The sequence below is a fragment of the Ochotona princeps genome, chromosome X (genome assembly GCF_030435755.1).
Source record: "Ochotona princeps isolate mOchPri1 chromosome X, mOchPri1.hap1, whole genome shotgun sequence".
Taxonomy (NCBI): domain Eukaryota; kingdom Metazoa; phylum Chordata; class Mammalia; order Lagomorpha; family Ochotonidae; genus Ochotona; species Ochotona princeps.
In genome coordinates, this window is record NC_080865.1 from 18,995,166 (window position 1) to 19,015,960 (window position 20,795).

Genomic DNA, 20,795 nt, shown 5'->3' on the forward strand with positions numbered 1-20,795 from the left:
CCATAAAAATGTTGTAAAATTAATAGATTGATCAGAAAATATTTGGCACAGGGCCTTGTAAACAAATTCTGAAAATACTTGATTAATGAATGGGTAGATTTTTGTTTGTTTTCTTTATACTTTGAAAATTTTAATATAATTAAATTTTGATTTTTTTTTTAAATTCAAACTTTTCAACTTACACAAGTTTTTAGAAAGATTTCCATTGTGGTAAAATGCAATATAATTGAATTATATATAACCTTTTCTAAAGAAATTTTAGAGACTTCCAAGCGTAAGAGTTATTCTTTTCACTTTTTAATTCAAAGCAACATGCTGTTAGGGAATAAAAAGCCATAGTATGGCTGTCCTTTTAACTTGCAGTTGAAAGCCAGATATAATTTTGTTTGAAGTTACATGGCTTTGTTACAAATAGATGGCATAAAAAATGCTTTCCCCATTTTTTTGTGATTCATCTTTATATTTTAAGAAGTGTGGATTTGTTCTGTTTTGCCCTTGTTTATTTGTTTCCTGATTGCAGTATAAGTTCTAGTTGAGTGCCAATGAATTTCTTAGGAAGAAAAGATATAGAAGAGAACGCTTAAGTCAGGGATGTACAAGTATAAATAGAAGAAGAAAATTTTAGGTTATTGTATATTCTTCCACTTAGCTTTTATCCTATGGTGGCCAAGGGTGCACTTTGGAAGCTTCCTAGGGAATAATTTTAGAGGGAAGCATCAAAATACCATGAATTCTGCACTTTGGGTTGATTACATAACATTTACAATAGATTAAAATCTAGTTACATTCCCTGTGCATTATGCTGAACCCTAAGAAGCAGCCTGAGACTTCCAAATGACCCCCGGTGCTAAAAAGCTACTACCTACAGGACCATTTTATGTGGTGCTTCCTAACCTGTGTGATACTTTTATAGATTTACTTGGTTTTTTTGAGAAGATTCTTATGAATGGAAAATAGACCAGCATTCTGTCATACCATTTTGAGATCTTTTTAAGAAATGACAACTGCATTCCAATGAGATTTTAATTTCAGTGAATACATGAGATGCTTTTGAAGCTTCCCTGTATGGACATCTACATGTAATAAGTGGTCAGTATGTGCTTACTTTTGCCCTGGAGGAGGAAAAAGAGTCACACAGCCATTGAGAGTGCATTTTTATTTCATGGTGAAACCTATGTGAGAACCATGCCTAAAGTGTGGTAAATATGCCACTGAGATTAAAATTAAAAAGAGAACATAGACAGCAAATCTCAGATAATTTACTGGTGACTTGTTCAGTGGGAAGAGTAGCAAATAAAAACTTTAGCTAATACACATATTTTATTATTTGAAAAGCAGAGAGACAGAAAGCTCTCGTGTTTGCTGCTTCGCTGGGCCAGGTTGAAGACGGAGTCAGGAACTGAATCTGAGTCTGTTTTACAGGTGGCAAGGACCCAACAACCTGAACAATCACAGGTTGCCTCCCAGGGTGGGCATAATAAGCAGGAAGCAAGAACCACAGTGGAGCAGGACTGAAACCCACGACTCCCATGTTATATTGGTGTGCCAAGTGCAGTCTTAATTGCTGCACCAGATGCTTGCCCCAAAACTGGGGGATGTTTATGAGGTGAGGGAATGTTTTCCAAGAAGGAACAACCCGATACAACATAGGTAAATATCTGAGGCTAAAAGCCAGACACAGAAGAATCCATTCAAAGGACAGACAGAACTAATTCTTGAAGATGAATGTTCCCATTCGGCTAGCAGAGAGTGGGGTTGTTGACTGAGAAGGGATAGAAGGGAACATGCTGGGTGACGACAATATCTCTGTTTTAACCTGGATGATAGTTACACTGGTGCATAAATATGTATGAATTCATCAACTTTTCTACTTCAAATTTGTAAGCATTATAGCTCAATACAAACTTAAAAAAATTAGGTGAATGCTCTGTACAGTCCTTATAAGTTTGGCAGACCCATGGTCTGAAAATGATCTGCTGAATCTAACAAAATAGACTTTTCTGAATAATGATATTTCTATTAGTTTTTTGTTGTAAAACATTTCAAATCCCAAAGGTTGCTTAGCCTGCAGTGAAGTCACAGGTGTTGAGCTACGGCACGGGGTAGGCTGCTAAGCACAGCTCCATTGATTCTTTGAGGACTCGCTGCTGCATGGCAATGTCTTTCTTTTTGCTTTCCAGATTGGCAGATTGCTACTCTGGCTTTACTCTTGGGCGGAGCTGCCATCATCCTCATCGCATTCCTAGTGGGTCTGATTTCCATCTGCGTGGGATCTCGAAGGCGCTTCTACAGACCTGTTGCCGTCATGCTTTTTGCAGCAGGTAAATATATTCATTATTTTCAAAACGATATTAATGTTTCATGAGCCTCTCTGCTGCACTGTCCTCTCATGCTGAAGTAGTATGTGTTTGCACATTACATAAAAGTTGCGAGTCATGTGTTATATTTTAAGGTAAATTGGTTAAAGGTTTATATCATATTCTCTGTTTTCAATGTGTTAAGCATTTCACAGTGTACAGTGGCAACTTCTAAACTTCTAACTAAAACATGAATAAATAATACTTCCTGACAGGGCTATTGCCTTAGGGATTGCAACAGATGTATTTACAAAATCTTTTTTACATCCAGTTTTTTCTACCTTTTATTGACCCTGCTGATCTAAGGCAGCATTATTTTATTTATTTATTTATTTATTTGCTGTGAAAGAGAAAACAAATTCAAAATCTGTGCCTTTTAGGTGTATATCTCCTTATAAATAAACATTTATTCTGAAAAATTGTGACATCTAACTTGATTCGTTGGACCAGTTAAATATGAGGTCAATTGTATGTTAATTTAACAACCATCATTCTATAAACTATAGTGGTTTAAAATATTAATCAATACAACTAAGAACAGGGAGCTATTTAGAAAAGACTTGGGGACCAGAAGCCCAGGCCATTATTTGATGTGCATTTTAATTTTCATTTGCAAAAATAGCCTTGAATACATGTTTCTTTAATAACTCAAACTGAAATATTCCTGTGATACCTTCAATTTACTTTGTCAGTCATATCTGACTTGAAGACTACAAAATAAGCCCCTGTGACAGTCAGTAATGAAGACACTGCCAGAACCATCTAGACTGTTAGATTTTGTTAAGCTGCTTAAAGATTAGAATAGATGAAAGTCTCCAAGCTCTAAAGGGCAGTTTGATCAAAAATACGAAGATCAGAAGTGTTGTGCTGCCCCCTGCTGTGTGTGTGTAGTTATGATGTATTTATTTATTTATGTTGATTTATTTGAAACTCAGGCTTCACAAAGAAAGGAAGAGATTTTCCATCCCCTCATTCATTCTGCAGATGTCCCCAATGTCCTTGGCTGGGCCAGGCAGAGGCCAGGAGCTTTTACGAGGTCTCCCATGTGAGTGGCAGGGACCCAAATACGTGGGTCAATCTTCTACATTCCCAGACCATTAACAGTCAGCTGGATCAGAAATGGAGCAGCCGGGACTCAAACTGGGGCCTAATGGGGTGCTGGCATCACAGGCAGCCACTTTATTCACTACTACATTATTGTTCACCACTGTATGCATCTTTCTATTCTCATGAAGACTAATGCAAACAGATGTGTCATGGAAACAAAGGTCAGTTAACACTGAAGGAATTCAGAAGCACATCTAATTCACTTTTTAAGTGAATTGTAGAAGTTTATATAGATGTGATAGTTACTGGCAGAGCTATGGCTGGAAAGCTACTGAATTGTAGACAAGTGGCTAATTCACTACCTATTCCTTCACTTGGATGCCTATTAGGGTTTAAATTAAGCATTTTATTAGGATTTTTGAGGAAACCGACAACTTATCACCACAGATTCTTTCTAATAAAGTAGATAGCATGGTTATAAAAACATTCTGAAGCCTTAGGACAGTACCATAGTGTCATTATTTTATTGTTTTCATGGGTAATAAAATAAGAGTCTCTTATGAATTATTGATTTCCCTAGAGATTCTATTGGTAGTCTCTAGTTTATTTCTTGGTTCATGAACTTACTGTGGTTGTTTTTTATTTTTATAATAAATAACATACTTCTAAATTGTATGTGTTTGGCTATGATTTAGTAAGATCATAATTAGATAATCAGTGGAAATGCAATTTCTTGATAGATTATCTGAAATGCTGGCTATTATTTAAAATTGGAACGCTGAATAATAGAAGTCAGATACCTCTTATTTTAGGATGATGTAGTGTTATTGTTGTCATGTATTATAAATATTCAGTATTGTTGTACATACCTTGTAACTATACCATTTTGCCTTTAACTTACCGCATAATAATATGTACAAAATCTGTGAGAAAATCTATTGTTGAAACCATCTATTATAAACTGAATGTTACTGTTCCTTAAAAACTATTTTTTCAAGTCTAATGAAATTTATGGAAATGTGAAAATAAATACTGGTTGTAACAGAAAATATATTGTAAATGAATATTAACTAAATGGTAATGGATTTGGCCAAAATATAAGTTTTGATTCAGCTATAGCTACCATAAATATTAGTAAATTATAAAATAATAAAAGGAATTCCTGTAGCAAAATTTATATAGTGTTATTCTACTCACTGAGACCCAAAATGAGCATTAGACTGCTATAGTTAAAAAATGTACATTTTCTGAAATTTAATTTCATTCATTTTCCTTTGACACAGTGATTATAGAAACTGGTTTTGAAATAGCAATTAGTTGATTATTCATTTGCATATAATCAAGGTGAAACTTAGAAAGGTTTCTCTCTCCCACATGTTAAAGCCATTAAAAGTTATCTTTAGCTTATATCTGGAAAAGATATTTATGACATATAGTGATCCATTATTGATTGGAATTTTAAGATGAACGAAGTTGGAAAAACTGCTTACTGAAAACAGTGATAGCTAAAGTGTTGGCTGTTTATTTCTTAGCAAACACATTTGAGTACTTAGCTGGTATCACTTATAATTCAGTTTAGTGATTTTTGTAAATGCAGCCATTTCCCTCTTATGTTGGTCTACTTGAAAATGGCCTGCATTTTTCCTCTCAGAGTGTTTTCTTCTCCAAATACCATCAAACCTTGTGACAACCAGCAATTATCTCTGGGTTCACACGAAGAGAATGATCTCTCTCAACAAAGCTTTTTCTTTTCCCTTCTGAAACATTCAATACATAAAGTCAAAACAGGCATATCACTACCACTTGGAAACATGTCTACCCAGGACTACATGCATAGTTAATTTAGTACCATATGCTAATGCCTAGTGTTCATAGGCACTCAGTAAACACTGTTAGATGAATGGTGGAAAGATGGCTAAGGCATGTGGCTTGTAATCTGGTGGAAAAAAAACAGGTATATAAAACAATAACTTTTTTTAAAGCCATTTCTGTCTGGGATTTATAAAACAGCAAGTTTCACATGATCACAAAGCTAGGTTCAAAATAGTTCTAAAAAATAATAGTAAGCCAGGCCAGGAGAGTGATGTATGGGCTAAGTGTCTGCCTGTAGCGTCAGCATCCCATATGGGCGCCAGTTAGAGTCCCAGCTACTCCACTTCTGACCCATCTCCTTGCTAGTGCTCCAGGGAAACCAGCAGAAGATGGCCCAAGTTCCTATGCCCCTGTACTCAGGTGAGGTGAGGGATGTGGGAAAAACTCTTGACTCCTGGCTTTGGCCTGGCCCAGGTACAGCCATTGTGAAGCCTTTTGGGGAGTGAGCCAGCAAATGGAAGATCTCTCTCTGGTGACTCTGCCTTTCAGATAGCCAAAATAATTCCTTTTTAAAAGAAGTAATAGTAATAAAAACATTTTTTCAATGTTTTTCATTTATTTAACAATTACTGGGTATTTGGGGGAAGCATTGTGGCAGAGGAATTAAGCCACCCCTTGCCACACTGGTGTTCAATATTGCCAGTTCAAGTCCTGGATGCTCCATTTCTGATCCAATCACCTTATAATATACCTGTGAACGTACTGGGTAATAGACTAAGAACATGAACTGTTGCCTCCCATATTGGAGACCAAGATGGAATTTCAGTTTCTAGCTCTGACCTGGCCTAGACCTGGCTGTTGCTGCCATTTGGCTAATGTACCAGTGGATGAAAACCACTTTCTCTTTTGATCTATCCCTCTGTCTCTGTTACCCTTCAAATAAATATTTTATATAAATGTATATTTGTATACATATATTTAAATGTGTGTGTGTGTTTATATATATATATATATATATATATATATATATATATATATATGTATATGATACCTAGAACATGCAGCTGTACTCTTGATATTAGATAATAAGTTCTTCAGGGTTTCTAATAAAAAAAAACTAATAATTAAATATGATAAAGACAGTCAAACAGGTGTTATGTATTTTGGTTGAGCTTATTATTTGCTTGAATAGTTACTGAAAGAGGTAAAAACTGGTCTTCACAGCAGCCCATTTACAGCATTGTCCAGTTTTCTACAATTCACTGATTTACTGTTTCTCAAAGTCCAGACTTCAGAATCCACTTTTATCTAAAATAATAATGCTGATAATAGAAATAATTAATCAAGCACCTCCCATGTACAACAGTGCCAGACATACCCTGTCTCTGATATAGCAGTCTTAAAAATAGGTATGAGAGTACCTTGAGCACTTTGTGGAAAATTGAATTAAAACCTAAGTTTATTTGGGTGCAAAAGAGTTTTTAAACTCATGCGTAGTTTTTCTTGTAAAGACTGCTCCTGTGCTTGGATTTCAAATTCCTTTGCCCCAAAGGAAACCTTTTAATCATTTTTATGAGTTTTATTAAAACATCCTCACATTTCTTTTCCACATGCTGTCAGAGGAAAAGCAAACTCAGAAAGGTTAACTTATTTCCCAGGGTTCTCCAACTAGCAAGATGCAGAGCTAGATTTGAAAGGCTGAAAGCCTACATGACGATTCATGACTCATCTTTATTTGGGGCTAGATCATGTATAGAAAAACGAGAGCACAATCAGCCTTGATTTTGAATAAAGCTGTGACTGTGTGCTATGGTTGGAATCTATCCTGTAACTCCATATATTTCATCTCTCAGGAGAAACACCTGAGGGAAATCAGCAACTTGAGATGTCTTAAAGACCACACAGGCTAATCAGTACAGCATGACTGAACCACAGCACATAAGAAAAGCTGTTACAGTAGACTACAGCCCATTTTTTGTGTGTGTAGCTCACAATGACAGGTAACAATATGATGTGATTCTGATCACTGAGTCTAGTTCTTGTTCTTCTCACTAAGGACTTATGTTCCCAGGGGGACTGAGTATGAATGTCCCCTTGTCAGCCAAGGCCTGTAATATAAATTGCAGAACATGTCCCATTTTTGATAATTCTCTATTTTAAACAACAAAATTCATTTTATGCATGAATAAGGGCACTTGTTTTATATTATGTCCCCAACATGCCTCCTCGAGATGAGAATTTATGTCGAATGGTTTCTTTTTCAGAGTCCTGCAACTGATTTCTGCTTCTGAGCTGTTGAGACTAGAGGCTTGTGTTTTATATTTCTTACACGAGCCTGCAAGATACAGTGAGGTGGCTTGAGCCAGAGTGTTTTGCTGAGGTTCAAGGTATCGCCCATCTGCTGCTTCACTCTGAGACGTATCATGGCCAAGGTTCACAAAACCAGGAGCCTTGAACTCAGTTTAGTCCCCCACGTCTAATGCAGAGATCCAGCTACTTGATCTGTCCCCTGTTACCTCCAGGGGGTATACATTAACAGAAAGCTAAAATTAAGAAGAGTTAGGATGCCAGCCCAGGGCACTCTGCTTTTGCACACAGACCTCTCAATTGACAGCTTTATGGCTAATGCCTGCCCTGCAGGAACCAGTTTGACTCTGGGTTTCGGAAGTGTACACTTTTGAGTTAAAACTAAAATGGAGTTCCATTCGCACATCCTCAGATTCTGTATTTCCCATTTGGCAGCATCAAATTACCCTTTGGCTAGGATAATCTATGGTATCACTACTCAATAATTAATTTTATACTACTGCTGCTTTTAGTAATCTTCTGAGTTTGTATCTCCCTATACCACTGTTATTGCCTTAATTGAAGCTTCCTTCAAATGGAGCATTTAAATCCCCAAATTTGGTCTTTCCCCCTCTTTGTTACGGTAATCTTGCTTAAAATATCTAGTTGACTCTCCTCTTTCCTAGAATCTTTTTATACATTTTTCCCTTAATAGCCATTTCTTCATATAACATGAACTTTCTTTCCAACCATTGCCACCTAAGTCATTACTGCACACAAGTAACCCAGATGGGTTTGACTGCACCTCCCTCAAGGGTCTGTCCTTGCTGGTGTCTTCTCCATGCCATCTGTCTTGCATACAAACATATGGGGTTTGTTTCTAAAATATACATCTGAATCTGTCACTTACCACTTTGGTTACCTTAGAAGCCCAGACCTCAGACAAAAAACCAAGCACACCTGCTTTATTTGGGAGATAAAAGCAGAAAACAGTATGGTTAACAGATATAGAAAATGAAACAAGGCTGTGAAGGGAGCCAGGGAAATGGAACATCTTTAACTCACTTTTCACTCAAGCAGCTAGCTTCCTGGAGAAGCTCCAGAACCCAGTTTAGAATATGCACCTCAACAGTTATCTCATTTGCTGGTGGGTTTCTATACCAAAATCTGAGAGTCATTGGTTAAAATTGAGAGAGAGGTAGAGAGGGTAACACTGGTAATTTCTCAGAAGTTCTGGCCTGCTTCACAGACAGATAAGGTGAATTTAATGAACAGAAAACAGTCAAATGCAGATGCTGACAATTGAAAGTTAGGCTAGCAGTACTGGGGTGGTGAGGATGAAAGCATATGGCAAAAATGCCATGGTGAAGAACCCACCATCTCTGTGTGCATGCACCCTTTATTCCAAACATGTGACTTGCCTATAACCACTCCCTTTCCTATGGCTAACATCTATTCAAATCACTTCTTCCTGAAGAAGTCTTTTTGTCTTTCTCTTTTAGCCTAGTCAAATCCATGATCCTTCAAGAAGTATTTGAGGTTCCAGTTTTGTGGCATAGTGGGTTAAGCCACTGTGATGTTGCCTGCATGCCATGTGGCTACCTGTTCTGGCTGCTGTGTGAGCACCTTGCTAATGTGCCTCAGAAAGCAGCAGAAGGTGGCCATTTTGGGAGTGAATCAGCAAATGAAACGCTCTCACAAGCCCTGTGTGCCTGTCTCCATCTCTAACTCTGCCTGTCAAAGAATGTTAAAATAAAAAGAACAAACTGAAATGCTACTTCCTTTCTGAAGCCCTTCTTTGTTTAAGCAGAATTGGTCATCAACATATCTGGATCTAACAAATTAATGTTTGATGCATTATAAGTTAATCATGCCTCTGTAAGTGTTGTACACAATGATTTGTAGTTACCTAAGTGTCTTTTTCCGATATTAGAGCATGAAATATCAGAAGGATTATCAGTGTCCTATCTATCTTATCCCCTTCACTTATAGCACAGAGGATACTCAATTATTGCGTATTGAAATATCCCCCTTTAGAAGAAAATATTGAATATTTCAATGTCAAATGTCTTCTTTTTTGATATTGAAAATATGGGAAATAGTACTTTTGAGTTCCTAGAATGTCTCCAAGGGCACAACATCCTGGTTAGTACATTCTCTACCTATTTTCAAAAAGCTAGAGGATGTGTAAAATGAACCCCAAGCCCCCTTTGAATTCTGAAATGCTGCATAATGTAACTTCGGTTGCGTCTGAGGAAGGGCAAAGAGAATACTACCATAGCCACTGCCTATCATATGTTTCATTGTTAATGGTAAAAGACAACTATAAGCTGGTGATATTTTTCTGATTTCTGAACTTACTGGGTTTTTGCCCCCTATGCAGCATCAATAAAAGTCAAGGAGGTATGTTTACCTGTAACCATGTAGTTCATTAAATGGAGAAAGTTGTTTACAAATCCAAGATCTTATTTTTGTTTTCTATTATGTGTATTGTTTTTTTCCTCTATGATTCTGAAGAGAGTGTACAACACTTAGGGTAATTTTTGTTTGACTTCAGCACAATGAAGGTTTAAGAAAGCTGTTCAGAAGAGTTTGCCAGTGGAGCCTAATTGAGTTGTATTTTTACTTTTAACACTGTAGGAAAATTAAGTTATTATACTGTGGAGGCCAAATATTTTCTAAAACACATTGAAATGAAGATTAAAAAGCTTCCTAGGTAACTACCTCATAGGGACTGGCCAGTTCACAAAAGCAGCAGTGTATTCTTTTAAATGGGATGATACTCTGCTGGCTCTGTCATCAGACCAGAGAGGGTATACCTAAGAAGCCGTTGAACTTGACGGGACAATAAGATGCTGGACTCTATGTTTGGTATACGCTTGCAATGGGGAAATCTCAACTGAACTTGAGCTGTGGTTATGCAACAAGGTGGAGGAATCCACCATGGTGGGAGGGTTTGGGGAGGGGTGGGGAGAACCCAAGTATCTATGTAACGGTGTCACATAATACAATGTAATTACTGAAGTTAAATAATAAATAATTAAAAAAAATGTGATTCAGGCTAGTTACTACTTCTTGCTTCCAACTTCTTTATCATCTGCCTGTCACACTTGGAAGAAAATCTAGACCCCTTGTCAGGGTTCACCAGGCAGTCTGTGAACATGAGCTATGAACAAGCCTCTTCTGGTTCCTCGGAGGCTTCTCTTGTGCTGCCCCCTCCCTGCCCTGTGTACTGTGTAGTCACAGATCTTCCTGATATTCTAATGCACCAGATGTGCACCTGTGTACAGGAGTTTTGCAGTGCCTGGGTTCACTTGAAATGCTCACTCCCTACCAGGTTGACCTTTGCCCCCAGTCCATTCATGTCTGTGCTCAAATGTTTCCTCCTCTGAGAAGTCTTCTCTGACTATTGATCCACATGAACATCCTTTATTCTTACTTTATCCTGCTTTCTTGAATTTTCTTGTCTCAGCAATGTTTCCTATATATTGTGTTTATTCACTAATAACTGCCTGTTTATGTGAGTAGCAATTTAAGTCCCTTCATTATCAACACTGTCTTAAAATGTATCATTTTAGAAACATTCAAATATTTATTGAATGGATGAATTTATTAAATGAGTAAATAAATTACTATATCAAACTCACATTTTATATAGTTCAGCCATATGCTTCAGGATCAGCCTTGATTTGATTTCTGTTTGAATGCCAAGAGAGCGTCCTTTTACATGGACCTATTTCTTCATCTGCTGTCAATATTAACTGAAAAGTGTGGCAGGCAAGTGCTGGCCTAGAACAGTATTGAGCTACGCACATACAAAGATTGTAGAATGCTTGTTATATCTGGTTCTAGAGAGATCCCTTGAGTCCTTGACAGAGCCTTGTGGAGCTGAGTTTTGATTTTTAGGAATCAGTACTCATGAGTTTATCATCCTGATGCCAGACTCTGCAGGAAGTTTCATCATGTTGGTAATTAAGATCTTTTATAGGTGCTGAGAATAGACATGAGTAGATTCCAATAACATAAAATTCCAGCTGAATCAAACACACTATCCTATTGTGCTCCGGCCAGCAGAGCCAGTAACGTGGACACGGACAGGGTCTGGGGATGAAGCACCGACAGGAGACCAGTGATGGTGGAAGTCTCTCCAAAGCCTCCCTTTATTACTCCTTATATACTCTTTCCCCCAAGCCCTTTAACAGAACAATAGGATGCCAGTGAGTCTGATTAGACCAGGTGCTTTTAGCCACAAGCCCATTTCCTCTAGGTGCTCAGCTTAATGAGTGCTAATCAACTCCTTAGCCCACAACACTATTACACTTTTTAAAATATTTAATAAGCTATATTAAAACTTTTTATATTATCAGATAAATTCTTGCCTCCTATTCCTTGATGGTTCACATTTGTTTTCTTGTGCTTCAGGAATTTATGTTAATTTTAAGATGAGTTCAACAACAGTCTTTTTAAAACCAAAAATTTACTCAATATATCTTTTGCTGGCAAACTTTATTTATAAAGGACCAGATAGTAAATACTTTCGGCTTTGTGGGCCATGTGGTTTCTGTAACAGCACACTCAGCTCTGCCATCATAGTGTGGAGAGTGCATAAATGAAAATTATGGCTGTGTTCCAGTAAATCTTACTTTAAAAAAACAGCAGGAGACCAGATTTTGTTGTTGGCCAACCTCATATATATATCTGTACCCCTTATTTTTAGGCATAAGACTATTTCTTACAGATAATAGAAGCTGTCACACAGTAGAGATTTGAGCCAGAGCCATCCCATTAATTGTAGGAATGATTCAAATAAAATACAAACTATGTAGCACTTGACCTGATAGGAAGTTACAAATGTTAAGTGGAAGACTTCATCTCTTGTGTAATACAATGTCTCCCATGTAGTAATATCCACAGGGTAAATATGAGGATAATTGGTATAACTTGAGGTAGTCATATGTTCTTAATTAGTTCATTTTATGTTATTTTTATTGGTGTGTTTTAGATGTGATTTATCACATTTCTCCTTAGTCCCAATTGTGAACAAACTAGGAAATAAGAGCATAGTTTTGCACTCTTGTAACCATTGTTAACCTAGAGTTTCTACACTAGTATCTCCCATGAATTCATCAACATAACTCTTTTTTAAAAAATAGAAAGGCTAGCACTGTGGTGTGACAGACTAATCTCCCATTTGCAGTGTCAGCATCATATATGGGCACTGGTTTGTGTTCCAGCTGCTCTATTTCCAGTCCAGCTCCCTACTTATAACCTGGGAAAACAGTAGAGAAGGTGGCTCAAGTTCTTGGGCCCCTGCATCCACGTGGAAGACTTGTAAGAGGCTCCTTGGCTCCTGGGTCCTGCATTTGAATCAGCTCAGCTCTAGCTGTTGTAGACATTTGGAAAGTGACACAGCAGATGGAAAATCTCTCTATCTCATAAACTCCTTCTCTGTAAAACTCTGCCTTTCAATTAAACAAATCATTTTTTAAAAATAAGTGGAAAATATGTAAATAAACAACTTTTAGATGTAATAGGAAGGGTATCATTAGTTATGGCTTCCTGACAAAGGTAACTTTTGAACCTATTTTTAAAAGATGATAGTTTTTCATAGGTTTTTTGAAGAACCCACATACGCATAGATTTCAAAAGTTTTTGCAGTAAAATACTCTGGCTGTAATAAAAAATGAATAAATCTTTAAAAAAAAAAATAAGCTTCTTTTAATTACATTGTTCTACAGTTGTTTGAATCAGCAAAGATATCAAGGTAAACCTTTTCAAAATATTGCCATGAATTTTATGCTATTAAGAGCAGCAACAATAAATCTACTTGTTAAATCACAAGTTGATCAGTTTCAATGAATTCCCATTCCCCAGCTCTGCAAGAGCGTAAATGCGTAACAGCGGTTTTAACTGGCAATGGAGACAGCATTCTTGGGGTGCCACTAGCAAGTCTTATGTAGTGAAGCAGTTTAGCTTAACTGATACCACTTGTCAAAAACAGTGATAATTATGTGTGTGTTTGCAAGCTAAGAGTTACTACTTTGTACGTCCATGAATTAGATTACACTATTTATTTCATCAAATGCTACTAAAAATTTACTAATTATTAATATGTTAATTCTTACTCTACTGTAAAACTTTCAAATAAAAATATTGTTAATATTTCGATAATTCATATAGAATAAGCACTGTTTGGCCTTTATATTTATTTGGTTAAAAAGTAGTTCTCAGACATGTGTGTTTATATGTTTATGTCATTTTATTTCTTGTAAGGCAGCAATTTCTAATTTTGATTTGCTTTTCTCCCAGTTGTTTTACAGGTTTGCAGCCTGGTCCTTTACCCAATCAAGTTCATTGAAACTGTGAGCTTGAAAATTTACCATGAGTTCAATTGGGGTTATGGTCTGGCGTGGGGTGCAACTATATTTTCGTTTGGGGGTGCCATCCTTTATTGCCTGAACCCTAAGAACTATGAAGACTACTACTAGAACCAATAGTCTCAGATTTGAAAAAAAAGAAAAAAGAAAAACAACCAGTCAGCAAAAGGATTACATCTGCATCTTTTCTAACTCAGTTTTCTAAAACAGTTGTGGAACATCAAGCAATTTGTTCAGTTGATTTAATGTCCTTTGCCTTTTAGCTGTCAACATCATAACCAGCTTTTACATCCATTTTAGGGACATGCACAAATTAAGAGAGTTGATTAGACATAGGCAAATGCTGCAAACTTCCAATATATTCATGTAATTTTTCTTGACAAGTGAAGGGTCTATATGACAGCAACCATTGTGAGAAACTAGTTTGAGTAAGAATTGCCTGAGTCCCATTGCCTGCAGGGGAACAGCTGGCAAAAGCCAACATTTAAAAGTTTCTTTGCACTGACAAAGATTCCACTGTTAGGCCTTATTGCCTGCTGATCCCATCCAGTAACTACATTGGCTGTTTGTTATTTGCTTGAGTGAGCTCTTGAAGATGAACTGCCCTTCAGCATCTAATGGGAGTTGTGAATATAACTGGTTAATAGTACACATTCCACCTTAGAATACTCTTTTTAATGGGCAGTTATGCTTTGGCAGTCAGCATCTCCCTGGGAAGGGAGTCAAAATGTGGAAACATGTGCTTTTCATTATGTGGTTAGAAATTGTTCCTCAGCCCTATCAAGAATGGAAGAGAATTGAGGGTCTCGCTTTCCCTGGGGCAAGAAGAAAGAAATACACATGAGTTGCTTTTGTACCCTTAAAATTACTTACCAAACATTGCAGCTAACAGTTGTGCATATGTAACCATCTTAAATATTTTTATAGAAAGTGCACCATTAGTATATGGTGATTTGTTATTCTCTAACTCTATACATACATTTGCCTATTACACATCAAATTAATACTTGCTCTAGTGAAGTGATTTGAACACTAACCTTGTATTCGTTGTTAAGAGGCTTAGATTGGTATTCACATTTATTTACCACATAAAAATGGGTATACCCTAAAGCTTTGCGCTATGTTTCACTGGAAAGTGTTAATAGAGTTGTCTAAGAAGAAAAATTGAAATGGTGTTAATCTGAAAATTAATGATTCCTCTGTAAGCATGGTAGTCAAAAGAGAGTAGCAATTAGGATGATCATTTTGTGTGAAATTCATTAAGATAGAAGGCTGCTATTTTTTGCAAGTATTTTAAATGTCTTCATTTTTAAATAAATAAATAGTGCTAGATTTCTATAAATGTCTGAATGTCTCAGTAGAGGGGTAGAAATCATCTGGATATCACTTGTCCCTGTGAAGTTGACTGATGCGCTAACTGATTTATACACACAATTATGAGGGGTTCTTGTCAAGCGATTCATTACTGACTGTTCCAGTGGAAGGAAGTATCAATAACAGGGAGTAAGTTTGCAGGTAATCTCACACTGCAAACTTTGTTGATTCTGTTTGGTATACAAATTTGGATAGTTTAATTATAAACATATTTTTATACCAAATATACAGTTCTAATATAAAAGTTATAGATAATTATTTTTGTTAACAAAGACGCTAAATATGTTCTGGTTTTGTCCCTCTTGCAGAAAGAACCATTGGAAAAATCATTTAAAACTTCCCTATATGCGATTGTATTGATACGCGCAGAGTAGGACCTTATAAGTAGTATTTAGTAATTTGCTTTACTCCCCAAGCAGAATTCTGCTTTCAGCTTGTCTTAACAATAGTTGCCAAAAACAACAGCCAAAAAGAAACTACTTTATATTAAAATGATAAAAAATTCCCCTGTTTTCTGAATCACAAAATAAATATGAAGTGCCAGGTTTATTCTTACTTTAGCAATGATAGATTGGTTAAGTTCATCCTAGAGGGAAACCTTTAAAAAGTATACAATGCTATAATCATAATAAACTGACTAAAAATTTCCAGAAATATATTAATATTATAGGATTATTTGAAACAGTTTTATTGAGAAATAGTATTTGGTACAGAATGTCTTACAGTTAATTGTATATGGTCAGAGCAGCATGAGAAATGCAACATTCAGACGGGGATTTTGGCTATTAAACACCCTCTATTGCGAGGTGTCTTTATTCCCGTATAATGGAAGGACAGTACTTTGGTGCTGGTATCAATAAGGCACTTTTCTTGGTCCTAATAGAGGATACAGTGTGCTTTTAAACCAATATCAAATCTTGAGTCCCATCATGTTTTCATTCTCTTGTCAATATGACATCCTGGAAAATAACAAACTATGTTATCGGTTCAAACTTTTCAGTTTACTGAAAAGTTGATTTCTTACATTGCTTTTTTCCCTTCCTAGTGAACTATGCTCTCATCATTAACATTTGAAAGTGTTTCATTACTAACAAGCTCAATACAATATAAAGATTATTGGTCATGTGAAATAGTATTTTGTCTATCAGAATAAACACAAGTGAAATTTTCACCTACATTAACGTTATGTCTTTGAGGCTTTAGATTTGTTTGGTGTTTTCTTAAGCAAAATCGTTAACCACAAACCCGTTGGGTATCTTAGCGATATATACACACTTACATGTAGCATAACGTACTCAGCAGGGCTAGTTTATTTGGATTTCTTGCACAACTATTTAGTCTTTTGTAAGTTCAATGTGTAAATTTTAAAGACATAAATATAGAGAGGCCTATGTGTTTGAAATATAAATGATATATATGGATTAGCATGTACTTGTATATGATTAAACATGCAATGAACTGACTGGTAAGTGATGTCTAATTGTATGGCTAGCAATGTAATTTATTCAGACTGTATTTTTGTACAGAGCAGCACATACTAACCTATGCCTCTGTGTCCTCTTTAATGCCTAAAACTGTGCCTAGAAATCTCATCTGTCTTAAACACGAAAATACACTTCATGCTGTTTATGCTATTAGTTTCTCTACTGCTATTATATATTTATTATTTTTCAATATGACATATTTACTACTTAAATATGAATTCATGGTATCCTGGTTACTTTTTTAACAGTCACCTGGGGAAAACCTGTTTACCCTCCAGTGCTTTTGCGTTTGCAGTTTCATAAGCAATTCTTTATTTCATGATTTTTGTAGTTGACATGAAGTTATCTATGTGGAAAAATGAGAATAAAAGTGGTTTCACTCGTGCAATTTGACTCTGTCTCTTCTTTATTGTGTAAACCGTTTAGATAAAACTAAGTTACCTATGTGTGTGTATATATTTATATAGGTAGACATAATTTTATGTCTAGCTTGTTTTATGCTTTCTTGTTTAGTAAAAGTTAATTTAAAAAAAATCTTACTTGCTTGAGAGATGGGGGGGAAAAAAGAGAGCTGCCATCCACTCTCTAAATGCCCAAAGCAGCCAGAACTGGCAAGTGCCAGGAACCAGGAAATGAATCCAGTTTTCCCACCTGAGTTGCAGGAACCCAGTTACCATCGCTGCTGCCTGCCATCAACAGGAAACTGCAGTCAGGAGTCAGAGCTGAGTATTGAACTGCCAGGTATTCTAATAAAGGCACTTGCCATCTTAACTGAGGTCTTAACCACTAGACCAAATATCTGTCCATCACAGGCATACTTATTATTTTTAAAATATTAATTTATTTATTTGCTTTAAATTGTCTTCCAAGATCCCTTGAATCTTCTGCAGCTGAGTTAAAATACAGGGATACTCCTAAATGTGTTTTTAACTCTTTTAAAATCACAAGAAATGCAGTGTGGGCTCTTAATTATCCTTCTTTGTAATAACTACAAACAAAACTACTGTAATATTTAATATTTAATTTTGGTTTTTATGTAGTTTTTGCTGATTTTAGAGTTCATTAAATCAGGCTTGCCTACATTATCTTTTTTAAAAAAAAGATTCATAACTCCTTATGAAGGGATATGGGGAAAATCAGTCGACGGGTAGGGGGAAATCCCAGACTCTACAGAATTGTACCATAAAATTTAAAATAAAAATTTAAATTAAGAAAAATTAATCATGTGAAAGGCAGAGTTGGAGAGGGAGGGCTTCCACCTCTTGGTTCACTCCCTTAATGGCCACAATGGCTAGGGTTGGGCCAGACTGAAACGGTAAGGTTCATCTGGGTCTCCCAAGTGGGTACAGGAACCCAATCACTTGGGCCATCTTCTGTTGCTTTCCCAGGCCCATTATCAGGGAACTAGATCAGAGGTGGAGCATCCAGGAAATGAACCCACACCTATATGGGATTCCAGAGAGACAGGCAGCAGCTTAACCTGCTACACAATGCTGTCCCACATATATCCTTTTTAATTAAAGAGGTACCTTGAATATTCAGTATGCATGTACCTATGGATGTGAAAAGTTCATAAAATTAAAGAATTCATCATAATTCGCCAGTGTATACAGTGAGTGTGCTTGGATAGCAATTTAAATTAGAGATGCAGCAAAAATCAATTCTGTGAATGCCATAAGCATCTTGAAAATTTTAATGGAATGTTAACCAACTGAGCAGACCTGTTTGCACTGATAAAATAAGTTTAAATATAAAATACATTTACCATACTAATATTCTCTCATGTTCTAAATGAACTTTGAAATTTTGAGAGGTTTCGTGCTTTTTTCCTGGTGTAAGAAAATATTGTAAAACACCTGTAAGCCTATAAATTGTTTAATCTCAAAGTTCCAGAAGTATGTATATTTAAGTTACAAATCCTAACATTTTCAGTTTTTCTATCATTTTAGATCTTCCTTTCAGAGACTTTATTATATTCCTGTTCTAATTTGATAGGGTATTATCATTCCTTTAATGTATTTTGGTATAACTGCTTTCACTTTTACATGTAGTTCCCATGAGCAAATCATCTTTGCAAACATGTCTTATAATTATCTGTGACCCAGTTTTTTTCTGAATTTAGAATACAAGGAGACCTAGCTTCGCTAGGATTTGACAAGGGAAAATCCTTTGCCTTCAGAGATTTCATTGTAAACATAAAACAGGAAAGCAATTTCAATTTGCTTTTCCATAAAATCTGTATAGCCTGTTAGCAGTTTCCTTTAAGCTCATGCTATGTCAACAGAATGTTACATTTTAATGGTTTTTAAGACATTTTGGTTGGAAAATATATTGATGATAACATTATTTTGTATTCTGTGGAGGAATTCACTGAATACTTAAATTATTCATCAAACTTTCATGTTTGGACTTTCTGTTAAAAGGCTTTCAGAAGTGCAGTATTAAATAAGATTAAGAGAGCAAATAAAAATAGAATTAAGTGCTTAGGAGTATTTTCACAGGAAACACTAATTTATTTGAATAACTTCTATGTCAAGCATTAGGATATGGTATCATAGCAATTTAGGTTAAAATCAGACTAAATAACAAAACTCTGTGTAATAAAATGCGAAGTTTTTCTTCTATAAGGGAAAATTGGGGACTGTTGAAGCGCTCACACTTCTTACAACTACCATGTTATGATATCCTGGGCAGACATTCCATATTTCTGCATTTGGAAAATCTGTTTTCAAAGTCACCAGGTAGGTGATTCACACATTTATATTCCAACAGTTAGTCTTATGGCTCCAAAGTGTAACTACAAGAACAGCAGCTGAACTGTTCAAGTGGAAAGGATAATATGTAGTGTTTCTTAGCCAAGATTACAGAACACAATGAATGGTGCTCTTTGTGAAACTAAAGCTGTGTTGAGTGGCTCACCAGAAAGACTCAGTTTTGGCAAGCAATTATTTCCAAGTTGAATGACTTCATACAAATAATGACTATAAAAGCACTTTGGAAGAAATGCTGGAAAATCCTGTCATCAAACCACAAGAAGTCTTAAACGTTTCATTCTCTGCATGTGACAAACATTAATAAATGAAACTGTATCCTCCCTGAGCACATGGACACACACACATAGACACACATATGTTTTTGCCTCAGTGTACATGCATCTAAGAATGACCTGAAGGCAATCCTTACAGATGTAGTCAGATGTGGAGTTAATGTATTCCATATATATAACAGTGCTGAAAACTGTCCATCATTGTTTTGAATTTGGCATTACAAACATACAGTAAGAAATTAATACCAATAATCCATTCAGTATACCTAATTTTTAAGCAAAAATAATGGATCTCAAGGAAGACTTCAAAAAAATTTTAAACCTGAGCAGGAAATATTTCTCTTAAGATTGTTACCAATGAGGGTTTAAATTGTTGAACATTAAGTGGAAATGAAAAAAATATTTTACTTCTCATTGATTCTGTTCATTTTCTACAAACACATGTGATGTTACCATGCATGGTGACTTCTTCCAGGCAAGCATCCACTTCTTATCAAAGCATGTTTAGAGAGTGTATTCCGTTAGTCCATATCACTGCTCAAGTATAATGTGGTCAGTCCTGACATAAAGTACAAGTTATCAGTGATTCCCAAATGATTTCTTTTTTTAATGGGTACGTAGAGAAATTGAGAGAGATCTAACCGCTGGGTTATGCCACAAATGGCCCCAATGACAAGCACTGAGCCAGGCCAAAACCTGGAGCCAAAACTCCCATGTGGGTGCAAGGGCCCAATCACTTGGGCCATATGCTGCTTTACAAGGCACATTAACAGGGTGCTGGATCATAAGAGAAGCAGCCAGGGCATGAACCAGCCCCGAAATAGGATGACAACTTCACAAGAGGCTGCTTAATGCAGTACACCAAAAAGCCAGTCCCTATAATACACAATTTTTACTAGCCTTTTGAAGTACTTTTGTATTTGAGACAGCATTTTTGAAAGGAGAAAAGCAATGAACTTATAGTAAAGTATTGAACATAATCACAGAAAAAAACCATTTTTCTCATTTGGTT

At 36.1% G+C, this 20,795-nt stretch overlaps 1 protein-coding gene across 1 annotated transcript in view; it reads left to right on the forward strand.

The window, feature by feature from the left end:
- Positions 1-17,125, forward strand: part of TMEM47 (transmembrane protein 47) — a 32,661-nt gene extending 15,536 nt beyond the window's left edge. Inside the window, exons 2-3 of the mRNA XM_004587835.4 lie at positions 2,181-2,321; positions 13,812-17,125. Of these exons, the coding sequence (XP_004587892.1) occupies positions 2,181-2,321; positions 13,812-13,990 (320 nt within the window). The 3' untranslated portion in view covers positions 13,991-17,125. The remainder of the gene's footprint in view (positions 1-2,180; positions 2,322-13,811) is intronic.
- The last annotated feature ends 3,670 nt before the right edge of the window (positions 17,126-20,795 follow it).